This window comes from Emydura macquarii, unplaced genomic scaffold (genome assembly GCF_026122565.2).
Source record: "Emydura macquarii macquarii isolate MOO-44397 ecotype Brisbane River unplaced genomic scaffold, CSIRO-AGI_Emac_v2 contig_1483, whole genome shotgun sequence".
NCBI lineage: Eukaryota > Metazoa > Chordata > Testudines > Chelidae > Emydura > Emydura macquarii.
The window spans coordinates 13,164,299-13,186,200 of NW_027131620.1; the positions used below are offsets into that span (position 1 = coordinate 13,164,299).

Sequence of the window (21,902 nt, forward strand, 5' to 3'; positions counted from 1 at the left end):
GGGTTCCAGGGAGGATGGGGCTAGGCTGTTCTCGGTGGTGGCAGATGACAGAACAAGGAGCAACGGTCTCAAGTTGCAGTTGGGGAGGTCTAGGTTGGACATTAGGAAAAAGTTTTTCACTAGGAGAGTGGTGAAGCACTGGAATGGGTTACCTAGGGAGGTGGTGGAATCTCCATCTTTGGAGGTTTTTAAGCTGAGGCTTGACAAAGCCCTGGCTGGGATGATATAGCTGAGGTTAGTCCTGCTTTGAGCAGGGGGTTGGACTAGATGACCTCCTGAGGTCCCTTCCAACTCTAATGTTCTATGATTCTATATGTGTGTACAATGCCTAGCACAATGAGAGCCACATCTCTGATTGGAGCTCGTAGGTGCTACTGTAATAAACATAATTAATAATAATTGACCCGTGATCTCGTCTGACCTTAAAGTCTATGACCCTAACTGAACAGTAGAGCTCTCAAGCTGAACGTAACTGCTGAGGGGACACATGAGGCAAGAGGAAATTCTTCATGCACTCAGAGACCTAAATGAATGGATTTATATACTAATACAAGGAGCTAGAATGGTTTGAAATACTTGCAGCCAGCGTAGGCAGCAGAGGGCAGGTCCATATTACTGATCTTCCTCCTCCTAACATGGCAGCAGCCATGTTCCATCTCAGTTTCAGCCTCCAGGTTAATTTCAAGGGAGACACAGTAAGGAACTCATTACAGTGCCATTACTGGGATGTGCCAGAGGTAAGCATGACTGCAGTCCATGTCAAGGAGAAGGAGATGTGTTTTAATAAGTTGGTGATGGTAGTAGCTACTCTTGTCCATAGCCACAACATTGACCTCCATGTGTGCAGAAAAGGTTGACTTCTGAATTCTGCAGCTGTATTGCTTGAATAATGGGCATGTCCTTCACAAAACGTTCTTGTCACCTCAGTTTGGTCTTGACTGAGTTATACAGTTATCTCACCCAAATAAAAATGCCAATCTAGCCGTGACATTCCGATGACCACTCTAGTCTATAATCTGTCAATTCAAAAAGAGACACGGTACAGAGTAATCTCAAAATACTCAGCCTGATGATGCCACAGCCTGTACCTCTAGGAACTCCTGGGAGTTATGTATCCTGAGACAAAAACAACTGTGTCTTGCTGTCTTGTTATGGACAGTACCCAAATGTGCCAGGCGTATCAAAGAACATATGTAAAGACTTGATCTCTACCCTGATCTAATCTAAGGCCCTGTTCCTACTATGTAGATCATGCAGGCAGACTGCTCTGCCTATGTAGATCCACTTTCTTTAGGACAGAGACTGTCTTTTTATTCTGCATTTGTATTGCACTTGGCACATTAGGATCCTGGTCCATGACTTGGGCTTATAGGCGCTGCAGTGATGCAAGTAATAATAGATGTGATGCAGGAAGTGAGGAAAACCAAATAATAATGGGAAATGGGATGAGTATGGGCAAGGATTACAGTAATAAGTCACATGGTTACTCTGTTATGGTATCAAGAAACATCTTGATGGTTCCATTAAAATAGTAAATTAGTTCACTTCCTGTAATCAACAGGGAAGGATTGGAGTGAATAGATCAACAAATGGTTTTGGCCCCTATCCTGCATCAGGCTCTGTGTGGGCAAACCTCTGTATCTGTGTAGAGTTGCATTTATTTCAAAGGGGCCACAAACAGGAACATGGTTCTCTCACACAAAGCCAACTGTAGGATCGGGGCCTTTATTTATTAAGTACCTTCCTTCACTAAGGCAATTGTGGAAAGATATTGTGTTCAAATGCTTTTAAAAACATGGATGAGTTGAAGCAGATGTCTCTGTGTATCTGTGCATCAGAGATATAAAAAACTGCTACTTGGCAGCAAGGTCCAGGAGAAGCATAGTAGAAATGTGATTTAACTGTTGGTTAGAAATCTTAAAAGGTATTTAAAAACACAGGAGATGTTTTTGAAAAAGAAATAATATTTGAAAAAGAAAATTGAATGGCAAAGTGGTGTTATACTCTGAAAAGTGCTCCCAAAAATGTTTCCATGTGCATCTCTCAAGGATCTCTGTGTAAAACTTAATCATTTGACAAATTACGGATTTTTTTTTATGGCTATTACTGCAAACTTAGCCTGATATCTGCAGATCACGATGTCGTCTTTCTGCCTCTTGCCTCATCACCACTAAAACAGATTTGGTAATTAGAATTTAGACCCCTGACGGACCCACCCAAGCAAAGGGGTTTACTTTTGTGGAGCCTACTTACCTGGTGCTTTGTACAGGCATAAGGGTCTGAGCTGCATATTTCTAACTGCAGGATCACAGCTGTAGATAGCAGTTCTGTTGATTATGCATGTGACAGAGTAGAATCCAACTCACTGTTCCACAGCTGTACTGACTCTGAGATCCTAATTGTAAAAAAAACCACTTAGTCCAGTTCTACAGTTGCGTATGGGTGAATGGATTCCTGTACTGACAGAACCTATCTGAAGCTGGATCCACATAGATCCATTGGCAGGATAAAAGGGCCTCAACAAAGTCAGCAGATATGTCACAAAGTTGCATATGGAGTAAACATGCTGAATGAGATTTTTACATAAGATTTCAAAGGATCAGAAAAGAGATTAACTGTTGTGATAAAGTATGAATGTTGTGGAAACATATAACTTGGGTTAATGCTGTTAGTAATATTTTGACCCAAACAGTGTTTGATTCCAATATAGAACAATTTATTTTTCATACTTTATAAAAGGGTTTCATTTTTATATTTTGTACCTTCATTAAAAAGGAAATAATTTAAAAATTCAGTTCAAAATTGCTTCTAGTGTAATATGTCGTGCTTTTAGCTAACCTACTATATACATCAGTGACTGCTACTATGATATTGCAGGTGTTTATCAGTATTAGTAGAATAGAATATGAAGTAGAAAATATCATTTAAATAACATTATTAGCTAATGGCAATATTTTTAGTTCCATTTAAAAAAAATATCTTGATGTTTCTAACTTTAGCAGTGGATGATTCAATTATGTAGCAAGATTCTCCAAATGTTGATTTTGTTACTCTTGTGGTGAATAATACTTAGATAACTGTGCTTTGAAAAGTGTTAACTAATCCTAGCTACATCTCCACATGATATGGGTAGTGTAGTAAGTTGGTACCCATTCAAAAAGTGTTTTCTTGGTTTTAAGAAAGCAGTGATTGAATGTATAAATGATTTCATAGGAACAGTAAAATATTTTCCAGTATCCTCATCCACCATTGCCACCGCTCCCCTGAAAAACAACAACAAAAAACCATCTAAATGAAACAAAAACCTGCCCCAAGGAAAAGAAATCTACTGGTCTTCCAGCTAAACTTGTTTACTGCAGAGCAGCTTGCCACATAATCCATTTCTTAAGGCTTTATTTCCCAAACAGGACCAATGTTTAAAAAACAAAACAAAACAAAAAAAACCCAAAAAAACCAAAACCTCAAAACAGTGATTAAGCAAACTATTTGAAGTTTGGCATTTAGGGTCTGTGTACAGTTCTTTGAGGAAAACAAGTGACTTATGCTGGAAAAAGTTGAAACCTCCACCCTTAAGGGACAATTTATTGGTTGACTTCTCAGTAACCTGCAAGGATAAATCAGTAGCAAACTTTCAATAATATGACAGATTGTTCCTGATCAGTGTCATCAAATGAATTTTTGAGAAGTTAAGATAATTCAGTTTCCAAAGGAGAAGAAAGAAAACACGAAAGAAGCTTCCTGAAGTCTTCCTGTATCGATCTCCTCGTTAACCATCTTTCCACATTTTCTTTCACTTAAACTGTTATCCTGTGATTTGTCTGAATTTTATTGTAAACTTTTGAAGACGGGAATCTAGCCTTGATCTGCTAAAACACCAAATGCTGTTACAACAATTCATTAATAATTATTGTGCCTAGCAAAAGACTAGCCCATATTATGTGAGTGCATGATGTTAAAGCAGGAACAGTGACTTTTAGAACTCATCTTCAGTGATCAAAATATATCAGTGAGAACTTTAAAGAATGTTAAATGTAGTTGGGTATCTTCCTGAAAAGTTAACAATTTGCCTCTAGGAATGGGCCCACAAGTCTACGCTGCAGAAATATCTGGTTTCCTACTATATGCTCTATTACAAATTTATCAAATGGGTGGACATACTGCACCTGCACAGGTGATGTGTGGAGATGAACATTCCTGGATATGTTTAGTTTGGTTTGTAGATTTCTGCTCTCTATCCAGTCAACAAAATTATCCAGATTGCTTTGTTGTTTTGTGGGACAACAGGAAAAAACAAGGTCAGGGAAGTGGATAGGTGTTAAATTCCACGTCTGGTGGTTTGATTATAGCTTTCATAACAAAAAGCTTTTTAGGGATCTTCTTGAACATACAAGCAGTAAAGGTCAGAGTTTGTATTCCTGGCACTGTTAGCTATATTTTTAAACCTGTCTGTGGAAATACACTCGCACATGCTTTCTGTGTTTAGCTTTACATTTTCTGGAGAAGGATGGATGTAATGTGATTCCGAAGCTTGCTGACTGACTTTTCCGGTTAGTCCATTAAACCGTCAACTGCTACCTGTGGATTTGTATTATTGCTGACTGGAGTAACACGTCTGGTTTTTTTATTTTGTTTTGTTTTTATTGCTTTCTTTAAATTGGATAAAAAGTCTGTGTTACAGAACTGCATAGGTCAAATTCTGCCTTTTTTGTTACAAGGTTCTGTAGATAGTATGAAAGCACAAGCCATATATAAATAGATATCCAGGATTATGTGTGATCACTTAAAATGCCCTCAAATAGATGAGTAAACATAATAGGGAATCTTTTGTAAATTCCCTGTAAATGTGTTGGAAATCAAATGTGCTGTAAGTAGCAATAATTCTTCTTTACTTGGACAATACTATATATATCACTTTCAGAACCCAGCTAGGCAAGAAGTTTTTGTTTCCTAGCGTTTAATTACACATTGAACTTTCTTTCCCACTGTATTAAACGAGGTGGTGGAATCTTTGGTTGCCTAGGAGTTGCAGAAATTGCAAAGGAGAGAGCGTTTGAAAGAAATACTTCAATTTCCCACAGCCATAAGGATTATAGCAGGGGTTCTCAAACTTTTTTTTCTGGGACCCCCTTTACAAATATTTCAGGCTGTGGTGACCCCACCTCCAAAAGTGATGACCTTCCCCATGCCATGCCACCCTCACGACCCTCCCATAATAACCTTGCAACCCCCTGAAGGGTCACGACCCCCAGTTTGAGAACCCCTGGATTATAGGACACGTTCCTCCCCTACCCTTGTATGAACTTTGAATTGCATATTTAACTCTTTCTTTGTAGTCATTATTTTAGATGAATTATCAAAAGATAACATAGATAACTGTTATCCAATGCTTATATTTGTAGTAAGTACTGTTCTAATAGCAACACTCCTGTTTGAAGTGGGGATATTATGTGAGATAATAGCTCTCTTTACAAAATGTGCCCTCACCTTCAGTTTAGCACCTGTAGTAAATCATGGTCCATTACCCTCTTTTCCTTTGATAGTGCTGACAGTGGTAAGGTCTACTACTTAAGTTTTAGTCTGGCCCTGATCCAGCAAAGTATTCAAGCATGTGCTTAACTTTAAGCACTTAAGTTACCTTATTGAAGTAATTGAGAAAATTCACATGCTTAAATTGAAGCATATGCTTAAATGATTTGCTGGATCAAGATCTTGATCTTGAACTATGATCAAATCTGCCTTGTTACTAAAATCTTTGTTAGGTGTCAGTGATATATATATACTCAGTTAATAATAATTTAAAGACACTTAGCACTGTTTAAAATGTGTATATTTATCCCAACACAGGGGTACTCCCTTTTATAAGAATATTCAAGCCACTTTTTTATATTAGTGTCATTCGTGTGTTGTTTTCTTTTGTATTTCTGAAGAAACATATCAATGAGCTATTTATACTTTTAAAGTTCCTAGAAGTTAGTTTTGGATAATTTAAAATTGTTTTTGGAACATATTGGTGAATTCTAATAACCCAAAACCCAAGAACGCATTAGAAGATCTATGTTAAAATATTTGGTCCCCCTTTTAGCTCTGTCTCCTCATATTGTAACTATAAAGATAAAGGCATGTAGCTCTTTCTCTCAATAAAATCCCTAAAAGTCACTCAACCTGAAAGATAAGCAAAGGTAACTTTGGTTTCAAATATCTGATTAGCAGGAGTCTGTCTGTTTAATTATGAAACAGGTTGTGGAGTTAAACTGAACCCTGTGTTACTTATGGTAAAGCCTCTGTTTTAGAACTTCACACTGAAGGTTATTCTAAATACAGTAGTTAAAATGAGTAAATCTGGCTAACTTTGTGTTTCTTTCCTCCCACATTGTGATTTGAGAAAACAATCCTCCCATTCCTAAGAATGAACATATATATTTCTTTCGACATCTGTCTGAGCACTAACATGTTCATTAATTTATTCCTTAAGTAGCACTAGTATAGTTTAAAGGCAAATCATTTACTTAAATCATTGCTGTATCTGAATTTTTTTCGATGTCTATAAGCAACACCTGTAATAACCACAATTGAAAGGAATTAGATTTAAAAATCTTTTTTTAGTTTAATTTGTAAACTTGACTACACTTTTTGTAAGTTCAATTTAACTGTTTTTCTTTGCATAGTCAGTTTCCCATTTTTTTTGTGTCTGTCAGTCAGTCTGTCTTTCAGTCAGTGGGGAGAGAAGGAAGAAGTGGAAGAGGGGGTAATGTCTTAAAAAGCAGGAAAATGTGATTGTAAAACTGAAAAAATTGGCAGGGAGATTCAGATGCAAGAGTGGTATCTAAAACTACTCTTAACTCTCTTTTCAAATTGGATAGATTTTGAATGATGATTAATCATGTTTATTATGGTAGTACCTACAGACCAATCAAAAATATGCTAGGCACTGTACAAATACAGAGTAACATACATGCATCTGACAAAGTGGGTTGCAGCCCACGAAATCTTATGCCTGCATAAATTTGTTAGTCTTTAAGGTGCTACAGGACTCTTGTTGTTTTTAGAGTATCATACAGTGTCACTTTCTAAAGGTAATCAAATGTAAATAACCTGGGTGAAACCCCATGTTAAAAATCAGAGACTGTCATTGTGGATGCTTGAAGGGTAAAAGATGATCTAATTATTTTACACCAATAACTCCAGCCATCTGTTCATTGCTTTAATCACTCAAGTTACTAACATTTCCAGCTGTGTTTATTTCTGTTACATTTTCCAGAATTCTTATACATTTTCCTCTAGCAAATGAATAAACAGTTTGCAGGTGAGCAGCAGATGCCAACTACTGAGGCTGTGATAAAGCTGACCAGTATATTGTTATCAGCTGAAAAAGGTGAAGAGCCCTTAATTTAGAGGCAGTGTGTTTTTACAGAAATGTGGCAAAACTGTAAGGAGCCAGTGCTAGGAGCCAGTGTTTTAGCTGATGGTATTTCACCCTTTTCTACCAAAACTACTACTCTGTAAGCATAACCACCTCTAATTTTGTCAAGAGAAGCTATAGGTCTTTCTTTCACTTTTAGGAGCAGTAGTAGTGTACTCTACAGCACTCTGTAGTATCAAGACAAGATTTTTGTTTGATTCCACGCTTTCTCAGTATGAAGTTTTTGCATAACTTATAGTGATCATTTTTATTATCACATGTTTTCTTTTGCAAGTGTAAGCTCTTTGGGGTAGGGACTTTCATTTATTGTATGTTTGTACAGCACCTAGCACAATGGGGCTCTGATCTAATTGATGCCCATATGTATTGTGGTATTGCCTGTAATTTATCTTTCTTATGTTGCACTTATTGTTTCTTAGTAATATGTAATCGTGTCAGATTGCTGATCTGATTAAGTGGGAAGTTCTTTTGCACTGGTCTCAAAAGAGTGAGAAAATGCCTCTTATAAAAGTTTTAATCCATTTAGATGTCCATGAAATATTTTGAGTTAAACTAGGCTACCTTTTCCTCACTTGCTTCTGTAAACCAACTGGATTGTCAAGCTTTTTGGATTCTGAAGGAGTTTTCTTAGCTGATAAGATTTTTTTGTGTGTGTGTGTTTGTTTGCATATGGGGGTGGAATGCATGAAAGGTGATACTTTTGTATAAAAACCACCTTTGTAGCAATGAATGGTTATTCACCATGTTATTTCCTGTTTTGCAGTACATGCATAGAGACTTTACCTGCGGAAAGCATTGAGTACTTCCTTAAATGGAAATTTATTTGCTTTATTTCTGATCAGTTAGATACACAGTTACCCAAATTGTTTGAGTAGATGACTATTGTAATTTAAGGCAGACATCTTGACATTGTTATCTAATGTAGTGAGTCTGATATGCATTTCTACTGGATCTCCAAGGCTTTTTTGTTGTAAGCTTGCATCTGATTTTGGACTGTGTTTCAAATGTCAATGAAATCCAATACACATCCTTGTGCTATAATAAGGGAAAAAAGAATAGCTTTTATTTGAAGCAGGGACAGGAGAAAACCTGAGGAAAAAACCTTTTCTGATTTGGAAGGCTACAGCAGTACACTTTTGAAAAGAGAGAGACTGTTTCAGAGTTTCCTTTTGTAAGGGCAAAGGAGAGGCGGAAATATCGGTATCTTCTAGCAGACAATGTATATCTGTTTGTTCTCCTGTTCCTTCATTTCTCCTGTGTATTCGGGGCCTTTGTTTTGCTCTCTGATCCATTTAGGACTAGATTTTTTTGCTAGCTATAATAACTGGGATCAAAGCAGTATAATGCATGTCAAGTGGGTATCAGCCGCACGGTTGCCAACCTTGCATTTTAGTTTTTACTGACATGAAGATCTGAAGTTGATTTCTTTAAATGACCCGGTAAACTTTTTACTGACATCACTAAAAATACCAAAAACAATACAATAACCTCATAAAAGTGTGTATTCGCTCATGACATTTGGTACACAGGAATTTGGAATAACATAATTGTTTTAGCTGCAGTTAATTGATCGATCAGGGTTCTTTGGATGTGTGCAATAACAGAAAACAGGAAATTGATAAAATCATGATCAGCGTAGTTTTATGATACAAGAAGTGATTCTTAATGACGACAATCAGTGTCCAAATACAATATGTTTTATTTTTACCCAATTTTACGGACATTTTCATTTATTTATGGATTCACTGACTGTTAAAATCGTATTTTTTTTTTTTTTACTGACTGTCTGTAAATTTATGGACGGTTGGCAACCCTGCACTGTCAGGAGAAGTGCCAAATGGCTGGAATTGGCCTGTGGGTAATAGCATGAGGATTAGTGTATTGCACCGAATATTTTAATCACACTAGTGACCCAGAGCAGAGCTGGCCTTGGGACTGATGGGACATGCAACGGATCATTCCTATTATAGGCTTAAAAAAGATGTAATGATTATTTGCTGGGAAGGAGGCTGGGAGAGCATATGCTTCAGGATGAGTATGGAATTCCAAATGACCACCGCAGCAGCAGGAGAGTGACAGAATTGTTCTGTGCTAGTTATGGAGCCAGAGACAGAGGGAACTGTACAAGTTTAGAGCCTGGTCAGAAACCATATGCAAAAAGTGTATAGATTTGATCGAACATAAACACTGCAGGCTCAGGTGTTGAAGCCAGTACTTTTTCTGGGCAACATGTTGGTGACCATCCCTTTATGGATGAGATTCACTTTAGTAATTCAGCAAATATGTGTTCTAGGGTGTGGCGATAGGAGGATCGGTGTATGCCACTCAGTGATGTCACTCCTATTGCTTCTACACAGTGACAAAGTACAAACTGATATTGTTCACATTCTTTGGGAGTGAAGTGGGGTTTTATACAAATGTGGATTTCAACTGCCTTGAAACCATTTTAGGGCAATAGATAATGAAATCTGTTTACGGAAATTACAGCTGTTGGCTTATGCTGCCTGCACTGTGCCCTTATAGGAGCTTTTGTGAGGATTGTAAACAGGACAGAGAGGCCAAATTCCACCCCATATGTAAACTGTAGGGTGTGGCAGCTACCAGTGGTTCAGAATAACATGCCCAGTCGACAAATAGCCATGAAAGAGGGAGGTTCTGAACAGTTTCAGTTTTCCTTGTGGAAGAAAACTCACTCCATACTGCTAACTCCAAAGATTGAAAAATCACGTCAGGCTCCCAAAATCATGAGTGATTTAAAATCATGAGAGTTTTAAAAGGAATGATTTTGGGTCCTTTTTATTTGCCTTCTGGTTTTTGAGCTTTCAGGGAACACTGAGGTCACATTTTCTGTCATTAATCTTCAACCAGTAGGGCCAAAAATTTAGTATGTAAAAAGAAAGCTCAGATTCTCATGTAATGTGACCTCTTGGAATCTTGTGGCTTTAAGAAAAACATCAAATGCCAGAAGAGTTGGTGAAACTGGTTACTTTCAAAAGCCATGAATATAAATTTCTGGGAGTTGATGTCCTAAGGTGCCTGGGAGGAAATTTAACTTGTATATAGTATAAATCTGAAAGATGACACACATTCACTTTCTGACTCTGGCAAATGTATCTCTTTAGAATTGGTTGATTGCAGCTACAGCAAAATCAGGTCTCAGTCTTTTTATTATTCATGATAGGGCAGATATTCATGTTTTGCAATTAAGTGGTATAGAAACATCCCCATAAACTATAGCTGGGCTAGTATTTTATAGTCTATACTTCAAATACCTCTATAGTTCAGAAGGGTGGTATCCTGTAGTCATAGTATCAGTTTTACCCAAGTTATGCTGAAATTTGTGGCTTTCAGGATTTCCCTCTGTGTCTTTTACTAAAGGACAGGGGAGATGTCACATAGCCCAAGAAAAGGGGGGAGAATAAATTAATCGACTACAGCTGGAAATGTTTCTTTTAGCTACATTAAAGTTGGGGATGAGAGGAAAAGTGGCTTCCACGGCACAAAGAGTGCCATCTGGGTAGAAAATCAGAACTTGACAGGCTGCCAATTTTGACGATTTTGTGTGAATGTTTTGGAGTAAATACTAATATTAATGCTCAGTGCCTTTTTTTTTTTGGCCAAATGCTGTGTTGAGTGACACACATGAAAGGGACACCCCATAAAATTCACATTTGTTTGAATATTTTGCACCTTTTGTTAAAGGTATCAGCTAAGGTTTCTATAGCTTAAAGGTAGCTTAAGGGGGTTGCCAGGAGGTGAGAAAGTCTGCATCTTTTTTCAGTTTGTTTTCTTTGGACATTTAACAACATCTTGGGTGTTTACATTTCTACTGCTTCCCATCCATAATCATTTCACTTCCGCTTCTGTTTATGTGGGTCTTCACACAGCACCCAGGAAGTAAAACAACAACTCATTTAGCAAAATATAGTCGAGCAGTTTTATGTCACTCCGGCCTAGATCCTGTAATTGGATCAATGCAGAGTCTCTGCTACTCCATATTTCCTTAATTCCAGAAACGTCTTTTGACAGAAAAGGACAAAACAAGCAGAATCCTTCTTTGCTATGTGAGTCTCTTATATCTAAGGCTGCATCAGTCTGTGATTTCTTCATGGTAATATGTGGGACTCCAAACAGGGAATGATAGGAAAAAATGAATCTCAAATTAGAATTTCTCAGAATTTCTATTTCCAATCTAATTTTGAGAGAGATGAGCTAATTCAGTGTGTGGACTTGGGCAAGTCACATTATTTCTCAGTGTTTCAGTTTCCTCACATCTAACAAAAGGGAATAATAATGCATACCCTTCAGGCATGTTAATGAGGATTAACTAGTTAATATCTATATAGTCAAAGCACTGTGTAGATATTAAGAATCATAAAAATGCTGTGTGTCATTAATAGTAATATGATTTATAGCGGGCCTGATCCATAGCCCATGGAAATCTTTCCATTAATGAGCTTTGGCTCAGGCTCCCTGTGCCTCAAATGTGCTCGGTGCTTTGCAGACCAATAAAGACTCCAGGTCTCAGCCCCAAGGAGACTTTACAATCTAAATCGACAATGAACAGAGAAGATGGCAAGAGATTTGAACAAGCAGCGAAGCTCAGGACACATCTGTAGTTTTTATCTGGGTTTATTCATCACTTTGCCATGGGAGGGGGGATGACATGGGTGGAAGTCTGGATTTAAGAAGCTTTTTGGAAGGAATGTGGGTGGTTCTGTTACGTGAGGGCAGCTGATCACGGGGGGAATCAAATGGAGAAGTTTTTTAAAATTAAATATGTCCTTCCCATAGGTGTTGTGAGTGTATGAGATGCTGTGGAAGAAGAGACCCAAGGCCTCGTACGGTTTGGCTTGGCCACCCAGAAAAAAGAGATCAGAGATACCCTCGCAATGTGATCAACAATCAGAAATACAACTTTTTTACATTTCTTCCTGGGGTATGTATGCCTTATGTAACGTCATGTCTCCCCACCCCTAATACCTTCCTCATTTTCAGTGGTTTTTACAATGTAGTGTCTACTGAACCTTAATTCAGAGGGAAGAGCTAACATTCTGATCCTATATGGTGGTTAGGGATATGCTTCACGTACCTCACCTTACAGTCCTGAGTTTACCAGGGTGAGGCAAGCGGGACAGCCACCCAGGGTGCCATGGGGGCAGAAAAATGGGGTGGGGGGGGAAAAAAAAACCTATAGGAGATGCAAAGATGCTTGCTCACCCTGGGCATTAAAATGCCTATTTACAGTACTGCCTAAACTTTACCTTTTGTTGAATGCAAAATTAACTAGCCGTTTGTATGGCTGTAGAATAGGTGCCATACAAATTTCACACTGCAGTCTTTGTGGGTGAAATTCACTCTGCCTAAAGCCTGTAGGATTTAAGAGAGGGGATGAATAGAATCTACCCGTAATATGGATGAATTGCGTTGCAGTCCTTTGGTCCACTGAATCACATAGGGCCACACACATGGTCAATTCTATGGCAGCCTATTCAGGGTTTCTTTCCAAAATTCACTGGCAGAGCAGACATTCCCTTGCATGGTTGTTCTCCCAGTGTCTGGTGACGTTGGACTATTGCCCTATGTCCAATGTGTGTCTCTTAAGCAAGCCCATTGAGAAACATCTCCTGGAGCTGGGATGCAACTGATCTCAGTGCAAATGCTTCTTAGTGGGTTCTTTGGAAGGTTTGTTTCTTTAGGCTTGGGGATAAGTCATTTCAGTGTAGCACCCGAAAAGCCGGTCAAACAACTTGCTCATCAGATTTGACCATCTCCCCTTCTACCCTCATATTGATTTTTGCAAACTGCTCACAGCAAGTGCTCCTTTGAGTATTTGATACTTGCAATTCAGTCTGGGTGATTAGACACCTAAGTCACCAGGTCTGTTTTCTGTTCTCTGATTGGATGATCTCACCACCTATAAATAAGAACATTACATGAAGAAATAACTGACGTGCCGAATCTCTTGAGATTATTCTATGGAGGGAGCACTTTAGAGAGAGACACATGGCAGGTGATAAGCAGATTGGGGCAATTTTCGGACGTCACCTTGTTGTCCACCTGTTGGTTACGTTTGCTGTGGGTCACTCTTCCGTGCTGGCTCCAATTTCTCCCTGACAGTGGCAGGAGGGCAGGTGGCTCCCCTCCCTTTCGGCATCTCTTCTGGGTTGCATCACCAGGCTACCCTCTGGCTACAGAACCAGTGTGATGCATGACCAGACCACATATGCCCTGTGCTTTCAGCTCATGTTGTTACAGTCTCTGTCATCAGTTTAAAAGCAAAACCACCCTCTGATGAAACAGAATTCTGATTGGTGGTGGTTCAGTATGTAAGAAAGAATGGAGCTACTTTCAAAACCAGTTCAAGTTGAAACTGTATTTATTTTAAATATATATTTTTGCAGGCAAAACATAATATTGGGTAGACATCCACTATTTATGGTTACTGTCATTTTCTGAGTGGTATTTGTCAAAAGTTTAAAGATAAAATCATATGTATGTATTAAAGACTAAGTACTACAGAATCTGTTGTATAGCACACCTACATTTGTGGGCATGCCATTATATTCACTAAGATGACCTTTCGGAAATTATTTGCAGCACTACCTTGCTACCATTATTTAGCATTTAGACATTACAGGAGCTAGCAGAAATGAATGTCTCTTATCGTTAGTTCAATATGCATAACTCTGAGATCTCCATTAACATCTCCCCTCCTCCTTTTTTTTTGTAGGTGCTGTTTAACCAGTTCAAATACTTCTTTAATCTTTACTTCTTGCTTCTGGCCTGCTCTCAATTTGTCCCTGAAATGAGGCTCGGTGCACTTTACACATATTGGGTTCCCTTGGTAGGTAATCTAAGGTTTATTTATTCAAGAAAGTTTCAGTGTTTGAATACAAAATGTCCTTTGTTGCTTTATCTCTCTGATCTAAGTAATTCTGTGTCTCAAATGGTTTTTTGGCAGCTTATTTTTATGAAGTCTGCTCTCAGTGTTCTGAGTGAAGATGCTTGTTCTAGCTTTTAAATTAAATTCATAAAGGGTTTGATATTAGCGGAGTCCTGTCATACCCATAGTGCCTTCATCTGAGTTAATGGGGCAGAATTCCTTGCCTCTGACACAACTGCCCCGAGGCATACCCACCATTGGGGCAGCTGGCCCACTTCTGCACTCAGAAAACTGACAGGCTAAATTGAGAGCAAAGTGAACGTCTTCCTGACTCTTGTGACTATTGATCACAGCTGCTAAGTGATTAGGAAGTTAAATGTGAAGATGGAGGGTCTGCGTCGGGGGCGTTTTGCTCTGGCACAGCATTCCAGCAGAGGGCCACAAATCAGCAGAATTTCAGAAAAGCCAGTCAGCTGAAGCAGAGGGCAGTTTTCAAAAGTGACCTTAACAAAAGACCGTATGTGCAATGAAGGCAAATCATGCTGTCCTGCCAAATAGTTTGGCCCAGAGCCTCTGTTTGGGTCAGCAGGTTGATTTTAAAAGAACATGTTTTCTAGTTTCTTAAAATACATATTTTTAAATTGTATTTATTCATATTCACTCAGAGCATAGGTGCTTCCCCCGACACCCTCCCATCGTCTCGCCACACTTACTGATTTGTTCTTTTCCTATTCCAGCCACATATTTCCCCTGAGGCTAGAAGAAGTCAGAAAGCCAAGTTCACTTCAGTCTTTGGGAAGGAATGCTAACTATTTGAGATGGGTTCTCCCATCTCTCATTCAAGTTAGCAGGCAGGTCTCTAGAGTAAAAGGGTTCCATATGGATTTATTTCAATTTCAAATATGCAGGAAGAGCTGAATATATTCCTTATTATAGAGGTCTCAAATATTTTCCATCTAACTCTTTTCTGCCTGCCCCTTATCTCTTGCTGTGTGTATGAACCAAGCCCCCTTTCTGCTGCCAGCTGCCTCAGAGGAACCTTGCCATGGTCCATGCTGCTTTCCCAGTGGAAGTCAGGGTGGTGAAGATGTCAGAAGATGACGTTTAACATTTAGTCCCTGTTTTCAGAATTACGTGTATTTGCACGTGCAGTTACCTGTGCATGCCTGGGCAGGCATGTTGGATGGGCATATCAGATCTTCAGTAAGATGTCTAGCCATTTGTGTGTGCAGTTCTGAAATGCTGGATGTTGGGTTTTATAGCTGACTTCCTTGACTCCATTGACTGTAAGAGCACATAGTATTCTGGGGCAACAGAAATAAGTGGTTAGGGGCAGAACAAATAAAAGGGGATGGTGCTAAAAAATAAAATAAAATAGGGGGACATGAGACCATGATTTGGGGGGGTGGAGGGGCTAAAAAGGCACAATAAGGAGTGATTGAATAGAATGATAAGATGATTTAAACTACCTGGCCAATGCATATAGGAACGCACTGCTCAAACCAGTTATTACTACAGCAGCCACTTAAAAAAATCTGTGCACCTCTATTTTTTTTCTCTTTCCACTTTCAATAATGAGCAGCCTTCTTGGGATTTACATCCCTCTGCTGAACCTGAGGTCAGCTGGTAGTTAATCACCAAGAAATGCTCTGTGTTTTCTGCATAATATTTTAGGTAAATTAACAGTTCAGTTTTGATAAACAAATGGCAGGAAATTTGCATCAAACCTATGCTGCCATCTGCCTTCACTCAGCAGGGCTGCAAATAAACTAAAAATCTGGATCTCCCGACAGGTTTTAGAAATTCTTGGGTATAACTTGTTGCTTTCAGTAGAGGAAGCAAAAACATATTTAAAATATCACAGATCCACAATGATTTTAAAGATTACACTTTTTGTCTGCACTTTGGAAATCACCGGTGGTAAAATTCCTGTAGTATTGATGGTAAAACATTCTCCCCATTTTCAACTGAGTTGGGAAAAATGCTTTCCATTAAACTTACCTCAGTCTGATAATCCTGTTTGCAAAAGCAAACTCGTACCCCAAAAGTGAAGAATGTCATAAGTAAAAACTTTCATTAAAACTCTGCTGGCAGTCAACCCTGTGCCTAGTTGAGTTCATGTTTTGGCATGTGCTTATGACAAAGTTATTGTATTTGTCCTGTTTAGGAAAAGTGTGTCACAAACTAATTTAACAAGCCCCCACTCTTCCACCCCCAATACACACACTTCTCCCCCCTCCCCCTTTTAAAATTCTATAAGCAATTGTGATTTGTCTAGGCCAGATGAGCAATTAGGATTCAGCATATGAGCTTCTAGAGAGAAGTATAAGAAAGGTCTTTGTTCATTACTGACTGCTGATACAAGTGTTCGGTGTAGAATGACATCTGTGATAGCATAGTGAGGCAGCACATGTGGGAATATTTTTGGATGATTATTTGAAATTCAGATACCCAAACTCTTTAGGTTAGTGATCTGCAAAGCAAGCTAAAAATAATCAACAAAGATTGTTTCTTTCCTTTTTCTGAAAGCACCTAGGAGTTTCTGAAATCATTAAGTGGCAAAGAAGCCTTCAGTCTTTTTTTCTGCTTTTCAGTTACCCAATTCACAAATCTTTGAATGACCCAAAGTGAAACGTACTGACCCCTCGCCCTTTTGGAATGAAATGCTTCTATCAAAAGATCATCTAGTATATTACTGATTTCCTGGCTTCTGTAGTTTGAATTTATTCTGTGCCATGTTACATTACTAAAGCAATTCCAAGCCTTAGGGGCATGTTCTTTCTTGATGTAATATAATTCCTGTTAACGTTAATGGGAGCTATGTGAATGTATGGAACACAATGAGAGAATATCTCAGTGAGTTTGTATATTTGACCAACTCTCTTCTCTCCAAAACAGAGCTGGTAGGGTGTTTTTTGTCAAAACACGGGGGGTTTTGGGGGCGGGAGTTGTTTTTAATGAAAAAATGACTTTTATTTTCACATTGGCCAAAAATATACTGGAACATTTTAGTGTTTGTCACATAACGGAGGCTGAAAGTGGTTTTTGAAAACCAATATTTTTTTCTGTATATTGGGTTTTTTTGGAAAAAAAGTAAAAGTTTTTACAGGAAATTTTGAAAACAGACAAACAAACAAAAAAAAACTTATAAAATTTTTTTAAAATTGGCATTATTTGACTAGTTCTTCTCCACTTACAGGCACAAAGTTGCCATTAACATTAATTGACACTGTGTACAGTTTATGGATTTATTATTATTATTTATTATTAGAATAGGTACCAAAGTGTATTGTTTGCTAAATACTTAAGTGTCCTTGAAAAGGGGGTGATATTTTAAATCCTGTTTATCTTAATTAAACCTTCTACAGTCTAATAAACAGGAAAGTTTTCAGTCTGAAACTTTCAAAAGAGCTTGTTAGCCCCTTTTGAAAAAGCCCCCTTTAAAATAATGCAAATACATGCAATACCATATACATTTCAAAGCTGTCAGATTTTCCTCCTACCGTATCCTGCAGTTGTAGTTAAGATAGTGCACAATTTTATTACAGTGTTGTATGTTTTCAGGTGAGACTGCACAAAAACCAAACCTATAAGAATGGCTGAGTTTAACTGCAGAAAATGCTCTCCTTCCATTTCAGTAAACAAGAGACTATTATTGTTTGAACCCCCACTCCCCAAAAAAGATCATTTAAAAAGATTAATTATTGTCAATGTCCAATAGTAATATTATCAGCATTGCGTGCCCAAGGTTTTCCAAAATGATCAGTGATTTTTGGGTGCCTGACTTGAGGTATCTTAAAGGGGCCTGATTTTTGAAAGGGTGGGTGCTCAGCAGTCTCTGAAACCTTTCAAGGGACTTGATTATCTCAAGTTGGGTACCCAAAAATTCATTAAACATGTTGTTTAGGTATTTATTTATCAGACCCTTTCCTGCATTATTTATAAATCGATCTGTGGCTTTGTTTTTTATTGCTTCTTTCAACTGTCATGCTTTTAAACAATGAAAACCATATATATTTCATTGGACAACTATCAAGTGCATTGGTTAACAAGATCCTTGCTAGCTCGTAACAAGATTCTGTATATGAATTTTCCCATGGATTGTAAAGTGTTCATAGCTCTGTTCAGTTGACATGCCAGATTTAGTAGCCTAGTGAATCAGAGCTGAATAATGTTTACTATAAAATGAGTTTGTGATACTAACCTATAGAGAGAGTTGATTTGTTTGAGCTTTGCACTGCAGATGTGCCTCTGTAGAGTTGTAGTGTAGATGCTTCCTACATCGACAGAAAGGGTTTTTCCATCAATGTAGGTCAGTGGTTCCCAAACTGTGGTATGCATAGGCCACCTCCTAATGATATGTCTCCACCTGCTGCTGAGGGGCTGGCCAGGAGCCGCTCCAGCACTAGCCCCGCCCCCAAGCATCATGGTGGCCTGGCCTTTCTGGCCCTCTGCTGCCTGGACACAAAGTGGCTGGCCAGGAGCCGCTCCAGTGCCAGCCCCGCCCCCAAGCAGTACGGTGGACTGGCCATTTTGCCCCCCTCCACACGGACACAAAGTGGCTGACCAGGAGCCGCTCCAGTGCTGGTCCTGCCCCCAAGCAGCGCAGCGGCCACTCCCCCCTCTCAGCCCGGCCCCTACCGGTGGTATTACTGATGGTGGTATTTTATGTTGGTGGTACGCAGCATGGTAGAGCTTGGGAACCGCTGATGTAGGCAATCCATCTCTCCAAGAGGCAGTAACTAGGTCAGTGGAAGGATTCTTCCATGGATCTGGCTGTGTCTGAAGTGGGAGTTAGATCAGTCTGTCGCGCAAGGTGAGAAATTTTTCAAAGCCTTGAGCAGTGTAGCTAGGTTGACCTCAGTTTTAGATGTAAACCAGGTTATGCACCTAAATACCTGTTAGGATCCAGGCTGTAATCTCTCTGTGCCTCAATTGTCATTTGCAAAATGGAAATAAGATTTCCATATCACAAAAGGGTGTTGTGAGTATAAACTATTTGTGAGGTGCCTGACCAGCAGCACAGAGAGCCTATAAATAAAACTATATTTCAAAAATATGAGTCTATTGTTATCTTGCTATCAGGGCTCTGTATAGCACCCATCATCTTAGTCATTAAGCAATAATAGGTCAGGAAAACAAGATGAAAACTTGGGATCTGCACATGGGCATTGGTCAGTATCATGCATTATACAGATCTGAGGCAGATGAGGTTTTCTGACCTCTTACCCATTTAGTTTTTTTTCTCCCCCTTCAGGGTTTTGTGCTTGCGGTTACCATCATTCGCGAGGCAGTGGAGGAGATCCGATGCTACACACGCGACAAGGAAGTAAACTCCCAGATCTACAGCAAGCTCACAGCAAGAGGTCAGCTCTTTGGCTCCAGCTCTCTGCCTCTGCCCACTGTATCCTGTAGCAGACTGCTGGAACAGCAGGAGTTGCAACTCAATCAAATGTTGCTGACAGTCAGAGAAGCAGAGTTCAAGGAGGGTGGGAGGGTTACAGGCATGCAGGCACGTGGCTTAATGTCCACTTTGTTGCTTCTAGCACTAGAGAGTCATCTGCAAGTCTCGGTAGACTTGCAGATAGCTTCTTGCATAGCTGCAGTTGAAGCTGCAAGTTATTGAGTGTCCCCCTAGGAAATAAATCGAGAGCAAATGTGAATGGGCAAATTATTCTGAGTAACTCCAGGCCAAATTGTATGCAGAGTAAGTGGTCAGAATCTCAGTATTCTACGTATAGGGTGTGTGAAGCTGTATTTGGTGCTGTGCAAGCTGAATGGAAAGATGTATTTCCTTTCATAAATTAAAAATTTAAATTCCACACAGACACACCAGTGCAGGCAAACATTGAGGGAAAGTTGAACTTTCAGGCAGATCATGCTCTTACAAACTGATAGGCCTAAATCCCAGCCCATTGTAAAACCTGTGCCCTGACCTTGTCTTTCTGGTATCTTGGCATGTTGGAGAAATTCAGTTCCAGGTTTGGTTAACCTTGGTTTGGAGTTTGCCTTTGCAGAATGAAAACAAAGTATCCTTGTCCCTCCTCTATTATAGATCCTTTAGTTGGCTGATTATCCGTGAATGGCCTCATGGGAGCAGTGTTCTTTAAAGGGAGGGAGCAAGATCCAAGTGCAGGAAGTCACATGGTAGAAGGAATGAAGGCAAAACTAGGCCTGTGGTATCTATCGTGTGGGGGTTCAAAATTGTATTTCATTCATATGAGTAGCCATGTATGAGTCTTTCAATAATACTTTTGCTTTCCAGATTGATTTCCTGGGTTGTCACTTGTGTGGAAGTGCTCTGCCCTCCTGTATTTAGGGAAAGATTTTCATGAAGAAATATTTAATATAGAATTAAGATTGCTGAAGTAAATATAACTCTGTTACAAAATACACAGCTAAAGGCTAACCATTAATAACTTAAAAAAGAAAAAGAAAGAAAGAAAGATTATCAGTGACCATTATTTACTTAAACGTTCTAATAACCTTGTCTTGGCTTAAAAAACTTTCTAGACACCAGCTAGCCAAAGGGAGACACAACAGATGAGGCTGGGAGGGGGCTGCTCCAGCAAGGTCCAGGGACAGTTAAAAGGACACAGCATAACTAGTTAAGGTAATTTACATACACATCCATTATTACCTCGACACTTTATACATGCAGTTAACAGTGACATGAAAGTCACCTTGCATGTTACTACAATCACCTTAGCTTTGACCCTGCTATACATACTTTGGAACTCTTTCAACATATGCGTCACTAATTATATTCTTATTTAAACTGTGTAAAGTGTATAATTAGTGGCCTAAGTGCTGAAGGAGCTCATAAGTGTATATGTCAGCATTAAGGTGGCTGTAATGTATAAGGTGACTTTTAAGATGTTAATATTATCATTAACCAGATGTGAATGAGAAGGGTTAATAAAAAGGTGTATAAACTCTTCCATTATTTCCAGATTTTATTTATTTATTTAATGCTTATGTTTTTTTTAATGGTAACAATGGCATTATGTATTTTGCAGAAGCGTTCAAAAACTTGAACTCTTAAGTTTTGTGAACATGTTTGTGATTGTATGAAAGAAACGGAGCCCTGAACACAGTAACACAGGCTGGGGTAGGAAATCCTTTGCACCAAGCTCCTTGGAGATCATGTAGAGAAAAGTATGGTGTCATGCGTCATGCTCTCCCCTCAGACGTGTGCAGGAGGAGTAGGAGAAGAGCTCTGCTCTCGCATATCTTGGAGATGTCATCTGGGTGCATGCCAAACTCCGGTTTCTGCATAGCTCAACTGGATGGCATAACCATACGACCACCACCTGACCCTCTTTGCCAAAAAGCTCACATACTAGTGTCACACACTAGTGCTTTGTTGTCAAAAATATTACCTGTTGAAGTTCAACTAATATTTTCAAATTTGATTTTCATGACAGTGAGAGAAATATTAACCAGGATTTTTTGTGTATTTTTAAAATACTTTCTTTACCTGCCCCTCCCTTGAATGCTGAATAGTTCAGACTTTTAAGTCATTTATAAGTGAGGATGAGCCAAAAATAAAATAGACACTAGATTTTTAATAGGCTCATTTCCATACAGTTAAAC

The 21,902-nt window shown here is 38.9% G+C and overlaps 1 protein-coding gene across 5 annotated transcripts in view; it reads left to right on the top strand.

Annotated features, from left to right (window-relative positions):
• The window catches only part of ATP9A (ATPase phospholipid transporting 9A (putative)), an 82,653-nt gene that overhangs the window by 3,282 nt on the left and 57,469 nt on the right, over positions 1-21,902 (top strand). The window contains exons 1-5 of one of the 5 annotated variants that reach the window (XM_067554225.1): positions 7,431-7,499; positions 11,434-11,484; positions 12,215-12,359; positions 14,154-14,267; positions 19,564-19,672. In XM_067554225.1, coding sequence (XP_067410326.1) covers positions 11,483-11,484; positions 12,215-12,359; positions 14,154-14,267; positions 19,564-19,672 — 370 coding nt within the window. In that variant the 5' untranslated portion in view covers positions 7,431-7,499; positions 11,434-11,482. Of the gene's footprint in view, positions 1-7,178; positions 7,500-10,358; positions 11,485-12,214; positions 12,360-14,153; positions 14,268-19,563; positions 19,673-21,902 lie in introns of those variants that run through there. The other 4 variants (XM_067554229.1, XM_067554223.1, XM_067554226.1 and 1 more) reach the window with 4 other exon arrangements.